At 39.2% G+C, this 10,484-nt stretch overlaps 1 protein-coding gene and 1 long non-coding RNA gene across 3 annotated transcripts in view; one reads left to right on the top strand and one right to left on the bottom strand.

Moving 5' to 3' along the window:
* LOC109319776 overlaps nucleotides 1-7,124 on the top strand; it is a 38,050-nt gene extending 30,926 nt beyond the window's left edge. For both annotated transcript variants that reach the window (XR_002103622.1, XR_002103623.1), the window contains one exon: nucleotides 4,442-7,124. This is a non-coding gene — a long non-coding RNA (uncharacterized LOC109319776). The remainder of the gene's footprint in view (nucleotides 1-4,441) is intronic.
* EPHX1 (epoxide hydrolase 1) overlaps nucleotides 1-10,484 on the bottom strand; it is a 42,491-nt gene that overhangs the window by 25,153 nt on the left and 6,854 nt on the right. Inside the window, exon 2 of the mRNA XM_019549548.1 lies at nucleotides 2,435-2,444. Coding sequence (XP_019405093.1) covers nucleotides 2,435-2,444 — 10 coding nt within the window. The remainder of the gene's footprint in view (nucleotides 1-2,434; nucleotides 2,445-10,484) is intronic.

Genomic DNA, 10,484 nt, shown 5'->3' with positions numbered 1-10,484 from the left:
TGCCCACATCCCCCCACATCTTAGTGTCATCAGCAAATTTGAACAGGGTGCTTTTTACCCCCTCATCCAAGTCACCTATGAAGATGTTGAGCAGTGCGGGCCCGAGGACCGAGCGCTGCAGAACCCCACTGCCCACGTCCCTTCAGGTCTAATAGGACCCATCCACCACCACTATCTGGGTGCGGCCCTCTAGCTAGTTGGCAACCCATTTGACTATGTAGGTGTCAACACCACAGTCCCCCAGTTTTTTAATGAGAATGGTGTGAGAGACAGTGTCGAAGGCCTTCCTAAAGTCCAGAAAGACTATGTCCATTGCTTCCCCTGCATCTAAGGATTTGTGACCTGGTCATAGAAGGCCACCAAGTTGGTTTGACAGGACCGGCCTCTGATGAACCCGTGTTGGTTGCCCCTAAGCATAAGCTCCCCCACTGGCCCCTCGTGGACATGTGCCAGGATAATTCTCTCAAAAAGCTTCCCCAGGATCAAGATAAGACTAACCAGCAGAGAACTAGTCTTCTCAGGAGTCTTCGCTGCAGGTTTTTCTGGAGTCTTGTCTGCTTTCTTAAAATGTCCAAGGAAGTTTGGACAGATGTCCTCCAGGGAGATGAGAGACGCAGTGAACTTGTATGGCATGGTCTTGCATCAGATCAAGCATTGTAAAGTCGAAACTGACGTTATAAAGTTGAAACAGGGTGTCGATTTATAAATGTTGTCAGTACGAAACGTAACTCAAAAGTCGAGGACTGCCTATACAAACATCCTAAACCGATGGTCACTTGGCGTGACAATGTTGGTATGCTGCCTTGGAGATTACAACTTCAAGGGAAGTTAATGTTTATTTTCTTGAAATGGCTCAATGCCAGATTTTAGAAAGAAATCTCTTAATTTATCCTGTGGTAACATATTTACAGTCCAGAACTTAACTATTCCTCAGAATGGATAATGTTTAGATACCGTAGATGGTGCTTTTTCTTGAGCAGTCTAAGCAAGAATTATGTTTTTGTTGTGCTACCTTTAAAAGCTCCTTTTAAGGAATATTTCTAAATTTAAGAAACTAAGTAAAGCACCCAAGACGTAGTAGGTATTAAAAAAAGAAAAGAACCTTAGTTGGGGCATCTACACAACCACTTACTATGGAATTGCCTAATTAGTTCTGTAGTAAAGCATCACCCTCTATATGTGCAGAGCTATTAGGTTGGAGTAAACTAATTGACTCTGCTGTAGGTTAGTACTGCCCGGTACAAGTACTATTCTATGGTGGAATCATTCATTCCGCCATAATGCATATGTAGTTGGTGACTAGGGCTGGCTGGGGCATGAAGATGCTATAGTGCAGGGGTTGCCTGCTGACTAGTCCTACACTGTAGCATCCTCCACAGCACAGTGAGCCAGGGTAGAGCAGCTCTGGGCTGGTAGGCTGGCCCCCAGGCCTCCTGCCAGTTGGGGCTGTGCTGCCCCAGCTCAATGTACTAGACCCAGGTGCACATGTAAACACTGAGCCCAGGAGCAGTAAACTCTGGTACAAGCTCTGCTGGAGTTTATTGTGTTGCATGAATTTCATGTGTAAATGCACCTAGTATGTTTTTGAAAAGGCAGTATTTACTTTAAAAAAAATCCCATTTGAAAAAATATTCTTCACAATGCCTGAATGTACTTTATGTACTGAATCTGAGCTGAAATTCTTAGTAATGCTCACTTATGAAATAACTTGACCCTAGGAGAACTTTCCATCTCACCTCATCAGTTACTGTTTTCTGCATATATTAGAGCATCAAAATGTGTCTCTTACACATACATGATATAATATGCACTTGTCTAATCCTTCTTGAATCTGTCACTGTTGCAATATCTTCTGACAATCACTTCCAAAGTTTAATTTGTGACTTTTTAAAAAGGGATTTCTTCTTAACAATCTTAAATTATTACCTTTTCTCTATTACCTCTTTATTACCTCTTCTGGATAATACGTTCATATTCATTTTTGCTTCTGATCCATTTAGCTCTATTATACCAGACACATATTTGTAGATACTATAAATGCAATATTCTTGTTTAGTAAAAACACCTAATATTTAGGGGAAAAAAAATCAAAAGAGATGTTAAAATAAATTTTAAACTGCAAATAAAACAATAAGCACATATATAGACCAAAGAAAGTTGAAATATTAAGTTTTACATATCACGTGTGTAATATGTTTTACATATTACATGTTACATATTCAACTCAGAGACTTATTTCTGAAAATCAAAATTCTGTTCCTTACATTTATTATAGCTGTAATGCTTAAGGGACAACTGAGAAGAGGGCACTGCTGAACTATTTATTTATTTTATTGTGATAAACATGGAAAAAGTGACAAATTCTGGCCCAAATAGATTACCATCTAAAACAGAGAGCATGGAACAAAAGCAGGGACAGGGATATAAATAGTCAAGCAGAATGAATGACAAGATGACCACAAATATCACGTTAGTTCCAGAATGTGGTGATGGTATTCTTTGACTTTCGTTTTGTTACTCCTCCTGTAAGTCATGCCTGAGTAAAGAATGAAGACATTCTGTTCTAATTCTCCTTCCTCAATTTACTCTGCTCTGTTCCATGGCAGTGTTAGGAACCATTACCATTAATGTTCCTCATTATAACAATCACATGGTCTAGTGATCCTTACACAGAACTAGAAGCAAGGAAAATCTTGGTTTCTAATCTCAGTTGAACCACTGATTCATTAAGCCATCTGTAGTCAGGTCATATCTAACCCTTCTGATTTGAGCAACTAAACTAGAAGCTAAACTGAGATCAAGACTTCACTGATAGCCAAATGTTGCTTGTATTTAAACTGTGCTTTCCCAGATACTTTACTAAACAATAGTCAGTCATGAAGTAAGTAATGTTTCATCACTTGACGCATTTAGGTTGTTAAAAGTAATTCTTAGAGCTAAACTAAACCTGAAATAGGTACAATGATGCAACTCCTTAAGAGCTACACCTGTAATGCTTACCCCTAGAACCTTTTTCCATTGCAGATGTAGAGCTCTGAGAACACACTGAAACATACATCACATCACGTAAATTTACTTAAGTATGGATGGGTTAAAACAAAGGGTGCCTGAAGGGGATGAACTGGTAACAACAAGAAGTTTGTTTGGTTTTTTAAGCTGTTAAAAACCTGAAGGATCAAAAGTGAGGGAAATAATTAAGCCTTGGGGAAACTTTAAAGTAAATGGATAAATGATGGACAGAACCTCTAAACTATTATTGGGGAGCCATAGTTTAATCCTACCTTATCCCAAACAGAATCCCATTCTAAAAATATAAAGGCTTATATCACTTTAATAAGACCAGGTGCTTATTGCCTTTTATTTTCGTTCATGAGCAATGATGGGGCCAGATGAAGTCTTGCTGCTCATTCAGTTCTGTGGTTTAATATTGGCCAAGTATTTAACTGCAACTCTTTGGCTTGTACCTAGGGTGCCTGGGATAACATCCAAGTACTAATCAGGTCCATGAGTGCTTAAATTCCAAGATCAGACAATATTAGGTGCATTCAGCCAATCTCACATACAACTACATGTAATATGCAACATACTCATTTCTAAGGCACTATGAAATACCTAAACACAAGAAAATAAATTGCTACATGGATAGAGCATTTGCCTCAACACAGAACTCACTGTTTTCAGGCAGATACTTATTATTAAGACAACTTTTAAGACTAAATATACTTTACTGCTGCTAATTTTTCACCAGCAGATCATGAGATTACTTGGAACAGTCTGAGCAACTAGACTCTGTCAAAGGCCAATTTTATTGATTGATTAGTAATTGCTACACTGGAGAAAGAATTCAATTTATAAGGTATTTATGTTTCAATGTATTTTTACTGTGTTATAAAAACTCTCCAGCAAGCTTTTAGCAACAACAAAAAAGAGCACATTCAACTGCCTTTTACTTACAGATTGACATTAAGCTTTCTTGCAGTACCTTATCCTAAACAGAATGCCATTCTGAAAATATAAAGACTCTTAACACAGAGCTCTCCATCCAAACTATTCCCCCTATAGCTGTCAATCAACTTAAAGTTAATTGGAAATACTATTAAAGATGAGAGTTCCCCACAAATGCTTTTCAGCTGTAACAAGCCATCTCCTCTCTACACTTAAACCCTCTTTCCCATATGCCTTGCAACTTGCATCTTCTCTTTGAAAGCCTTGTAAACTCAGTGTCAGGAAAGCATTTGCTTAGCATTTCCACTACTGATCTTTGACATAGTTTGCTTTCCCCAATCTTTAATCCTTTGTACAAAATTGTGCAAGGGAAATTTTGTCACTGACTCCAATGAAAGTTGCTACTGTGTAAAGAACTGCTGGGCAGGGACCTAGTTTTCCAACAAGTTTCTTTATAATGTCAGATAGTAACTTATGACCTACTGTCTTGCTTCAGAAGGACTCCAAACTGCCTGGAATGAGGTTACTCAGGATGCGTATCCATCAGAGTAAAGAAACAGGCAGCAGGAAAGGGAGAATCCTTCTATCTCAGAAGTTTAGTGAATCACCAAAGGGAAGACCTTAAAATGGACTTCGGTGGTGAATGGAGTTAGTTTAATACATCACTAATAACATTATTAAAAGGCTCATCTTCTAATTATAAATGCCATGGTATATTTTTCACTCTTAAAATGAAAAATCCACTGCATTATATACAATTTAAAACACAGAACTTACACTTCAGGATTACAAACGTAGACAAAAATCACTAGCTATTGTGAATCTGTGCCTAAAAACAGAGGACTAATTGCTTAAGAGTTGAACAAGCCAGATAGATTCTGCCTACCTTTATTGCCCCTGTCAACCTACTGACTTCAAAAAAAGTTTGTGGGACTGCATGGACATAAGAAGACAACATTTGATTTCCTTCCTCAGGTGGCATAATAGAAATTCAGAGATCAGAGGCAGATGTCAAGCCACGTCTTTGAAGAGTGTATTCATATCTCTATTTTGAAACATTTCTATTTGGGCAACACAAATGCAGGATGTCTGCAGTGCCAGAGTTTAGTCAGACACATTTTGGCATACTGCATAAAGATGGAAAAACTGTTCAGCATTTATCATGATTTTATAACAACCAGCTTAATATCCAAAAACACTCGTGCTGGAGCAAGATCAGTTTTAATATCCATAATTCTACTTAGTAATCTTCAGACCAAAGCTCCCAAAAGAGCACATTCCATACAAAAAAGTAACACTATGGAATTTATCTAATAAAGCACAGTTTGGCACAAGGTATTACTGAAATACCTTTTCTTTGTCAAATACCACAGGCAAGGTTCTGCCCTCTGTTACGCTTAGTCTTGCAGCCTTCACACTGACTCTGCTGAGGGCAAAGTCTGGCAATGTATTTACACAGGAGTTTAAATAGGTAGACAGATACCAGGACTGTATCAGGAATAGAGGTTTTATGAATCATCTCCCACAGTCTGTCTTAATTTCCCAAGAGATTCCCTGTTGTAAATTTTCCAAAAAATCTTCCAATAACCAAAGATTAATTACTTATTTTTCACCTACTACCTTTATACAGCTTCTTAATAAGATGAAGTAATTTACTCCTCTGTGCAACTTGGTTGGGGAGTTGTTCATTAACTTTAATTTTGGCATTCCAGACAGATAAGATGGCATAAAGGTTAATGTGCTCATCTCACACAATTGACATTAAACAACTAATTCAGTTTGAGTTCAGTCCTCCATGTCCTATTTAGCAGTCTCCCACTCACTTCCATATGCAGAAGACTTGCAAAATCAAACCAGTTAATTGTTAAATATGCATGCACTGATATTTACAATATGGTGTAACTAGTCAATTCAGTATATGAAAGTTAGCATAAAATTTTGTCCAGATCCAGCATATGGGTGACCATGACTAAAAGTTTTGGACTGTCAGAAAGAAATAACTAAAAACAAATGGTCTATTTTTAAAGCACAATATGCATTTAAAAAATAACCTAGGAGTAAACAAAATAAAACCCTGCAATCCAAAAATAACTCTCCAAAGAACTGCCTTGAAGCTTACTGTAGATGTAGAGATCCAACAACTGAAAATATATAGTAAAAAATCTGCATTTTTATAATTAACCATGAATGAGTTCAGTACCAACATCATTTGAAGCATTTTAGTATCCTTATTTCACATGCAGAGAAACTAAGGGAGAGGGCCCAGCACTGACAGATGTTAAAGTGAGTTCAAAACTCGGGCAAGTGATTTAAAGAAGTCATCTGAAAGTCTGGTAAAACTAAAAATACACCCTCAGCTTCTCAAATCCCTAGCCCTAGGTCTTAATGAGGACACCATTCTTCATCCTCTGTGGCAGTGTCAAGTCTAACACCACCCCAAATGGTCTATTTAAATGAACAAGACACATTCCACACCAAAGACAGCAGAGTTTGAATGTAATATAAACACAGACAAGATAAGACAAAGGGAAACTGTGCATTTAAGGAAAGGCATGGAAATGTTATCTGGAAGAATACAACAGGGACTGTTGGAAGGAATTGCTTCTAAGAAAACTTTTGCAAAAAGATGAGGATTTAAAGAATGGTTCCAAGCAGAAAAGGCATCATGAAAGAAAATGTGAAGATGGAAGTAAGAAACCAGAATGTATTTTTTTTCAAAATAACTGCAACTATGGAGAAAGAAGGAGACAGAAAACTGTCATCTCCCTATAAAGACTTCACTCTCATTGAGGAAGGGAACCCTTGATGGTGACAGGGGAAGGGAACAGATGGTAATCATCACTTTCTGTCTAATGCTGCAACACCAAAAGGAGGTGCCAAAGTAAACATCTAACAGGAACATTTCTCTCTACTATTTTAATTGCTGCTAACAGAATGGAAAAAGTGCTCTTGTTATGCTATGATTTAAAGGCTGCATTTCTAAATGCCATATCTGTAGCCATGACATTGGAGTAATTACCATGTAGGCAAGAAGTAAAAGAGACAGAACAGTGTTCCCCATTGACACAGACTTTGGCGTGCCTGTGTAACACTGAACTTTTTAACAGAGAACAAGATTTTACATCAGTTTCATGGTGTTATGGTTCCATAATGCAAACTGAGAAAGCTAATAATCATAGTAGCACAGGACTGGAAATAAGCTCCAGGAGCATCTAGTCTAACCCTCTGCAGAGATGCAGGAATCACTGTTCCTGAGCCATCCCTGACTGATGCCAATTCAGCCTCCAGTAAAAGAGGTTCCACAACTTCCCTAGACAGCTTATTCCATTATCCTACTGTCCTTACAGTTACAATTTTTCCCTGTAACCTGATTTAAATCAGTTTGTCAGTTATTAAAACCCACTACCACATATTCCGCCTTCTGTGGCAAGAGAGGACAATATTTCTCCACCTTCTTATGGCAGCCTTTCAATTACTGCTAAATCCCTCCTTAGTCTCATCTTCTCTCCACATACCTAATTCCTTCACACTTCCTTATACATCTTGCTTTTCAATCATCTTTATTGCCTGCCTCTGGACCCACTCTGGGATCTCTGTGCCCTTCTTAAAATATGGTGCCAAAACTGGATGCAATATTCCAGCCAAGGTGTAATCAGCATCAAGTAAAGTGGTACCATCACCTAATGTTTTACATAATATTTTCCCATTAATACCATCCAAATCTCCCATTCTGTATTTGTACATGTGTTTTAGTTTCCTACAAGTAGCACCTTTAAATTATCTCTTTTATGTCCAGTTCTTCAATATATCAAGATCTATTTCAGTTTTAATGCTATCCTCCGAAGTGTTTGATACCCCTCCCAGTCTTGTGTCATCCCTACATTTAACCAACATACTCTTCTCACTACATCCAAATCACTAATAAAAAGGGTAAACAGTACTGGACTGAAAGCAGACCACTCTGGAACCCCACTTGATACCACCTGCCATTCTGACAGTGATCCATTAATAATTAGTCTACACTTGCTGTTGTTCGACCCATTACATATCCACCTAAAGGTAATTCTACCTAGCCAATATTTCTCCAGTTTATTAGAACAGCATCTTGAACTGTATCAAAAGTCTTAGTAAAGTCTGGGTTTATTATGTCCATCATGGTCTCCTTCTCCACCAAACCAGTTATCCTGTCAAAGAAAGGAAATCAATTTGATTTGATTCTAAACAAACCCCTGCTGGCTGCTAGCAATCACAACCTCATCCTACAAATAGTCAGAGATTAAATGTTTTATACTTTGCTCCAGTAACTTCCAGGTACTGAAGTCGGATCAACCTGCCTATAATTCCCTGGGTCCTCCTTTTATCTATCCCTTCTTAATATGAAAGGTGCATATCAGGGACTGGGAGAATGTGTTCACCAGGGCTCCCCAGGTGGGGAATAGGACTAACGGTCATAAATTGTTGGAAGACCGCTTTAGATTAGACACAAGGAAAAACTTCTTTATTCGAGTATCCAGGGTCCGGAATAGCCCCCCCCCTTTCAAAAGCCCCCCCCCTTCAAAATGGTACAATCACCTATTCTGGATATTTTCAAAAAACTTCTGGATGCTCACCTTCCTGGGGGCATCTGACCCCAGCAGTCTTTCCTGTCCAAGTGCAGGGGGGCTGGACCTGATGATCTCGAGAGGTCCCTTCCAGCCCCTAACATCTATGAATCTATGAGCCCTCCTCCAGTCCTTAGAGAACTTACCTGTTATTCATGACTTGCAGATATTATTAGCTGTGGCTGTGAGATGTCTTCACCTAGTTCCTTCAAAATCCAAAGGTGCCATGCTGACTTTCATTTGTTCAAGGTACTCAAAAGTTCTGTGATGTACTCTTTACTTACCAGGATTTGCATCCTTTCCCTAACTTTATTTATATTAATTTTGCTAGTTGTCTGGTCAGTTTGCCACCATCCCCATAGGACCTAGCTTAATGCCCTCCTCATCAGTCAGCCAGACAACATTCAAATATATGTTTCCCTGTCTTCATCAGATGGAACCCATCTATGCACAGCAATTATTTTTACAGAAAATCAACCCACTTTTAAAGAAGCCAAAGCCTTTGGCTGCCTTCTCCACAATATGAAGGCCATTGCCTGGGCCCTTCCCAGTGAAGATTGATGAGAACATCACCTGCACACTAAGCCCCTTATCCTCCTGCCCAAAGCCTTAAAGTCTCTTTTGATCTCATTAGAGTCACTCCTGGAATTATCATCAATGCCCATGTGTATGGGTAGGAAGGTGTCCAAGGATCAGATACGGTTTGGAAATTTCTGCATCATGTCCCAAATTCAGGCTCTGTGCATGCTGCACATTTCACAGGATTCCAGGTCCAGATGACAAACAGATGGTTCCATCCCCAGCAGGACAGACTCCCCAGTTGCTGCTGCCACTCTCCTCCTGGTGAGTGTGATAGTCACAGAACTGCCATCCCTACGGCAGTGTGACCCCTGCTGTCTAACCTATGCTTCTGATCTTTTTTCTCTAATGATTAATGAGATGTTGTGGGCATAGATCTGTGCTGACAGTCTGAAAGTATTCTGATCCTTCTATGTCAAGCATCTTCCCTGTTATTCAGTCTCTACTGCACAGTCCTCTCAGATTCTTAAGTAAGCCCTGACTGCAATAGCAGTTTATGACTTTCATCTAGTAGGCCTCTGAATATACTTGTGTCGCTAGTCCCTGAACATCTTCTTCTAGCACAGCTACTACTAATTTGCATGCTGGACAGACAAAGTCTCCTCTGCCCACAGGAAAGACAACAAACATGGCATATCTCATGCATATCACAACAACTGACCTACATCACTATATCCATTATTTGTTTCCTAACTGCTCCTGGAAACCTCAGAGCACATATATTCCTGCCCTTTCAGAAGTTCCCAGATAAACTAATTTTGCTTCTCTCCTGTTTGTTTTCATTTAAATTTCTTCAAAACAACATTCAAAATCAAGTCTGCTGCAGATTAAAATAAAACTGAGGGAAAGGTTACTTGTAGTCATGAGAAACAGCAAAAGGAAACAGTAACATTGACATAATGTTACTTTATGCCATTTGGTGCTGACTGATTAGTTCTAACTGACTTCCCAATTCAGGAACTTGTTCATAGAAAAGAAGTCCAGCCTAAGACACTTGCATGTTCTACAACTTGTTTTGTCTTTTGTACCATTAACTTCAGATCCAGATTTGAACTCCCCTGCAATTTACAAGAGGTGTTTAGGCCAGGGGCTGGCACGGATCTTTGAAAACTCCTGGCGCTCTGGTGAAGTGCCCGAAGTCTGAAAGAAGGCCGATGTGGTGCCAATATTCAAGAAAGGGAGGAAAGTGGATCTGGCTAACTATAGGCCCATCAGCCTCACTTCTATCCTGGGGAAGATCTTAGAAAAGTTTATTAAAGAGGCCATCCTTAATGGACTGGCCTACACCAACATCCTAAGGGATAGCCAGCACGGGTTTGCTGCAGGTAGGTCTTGCTTGACCAATCTCATTTCCTTCTA

Source organism: Crocodylus porosus, unplaced genomic scaffold, assembly GCF_001723895.1.
Source record: "Crocodylus porosus isolate Cpor-Errol unplaced genomic scaffold, CroPor_comp1, whole genome shotgun sequence".
NCBI lineage: Eukaryota > Metazoa > Chordata > Crocodylia > Crocodylidae > Crocodylus > Crocodylus porosus.
Note: the sequence above shows the minus strand (reverse complement) of the source record. Positions and strands in the feature narration are given on the sequence as shown.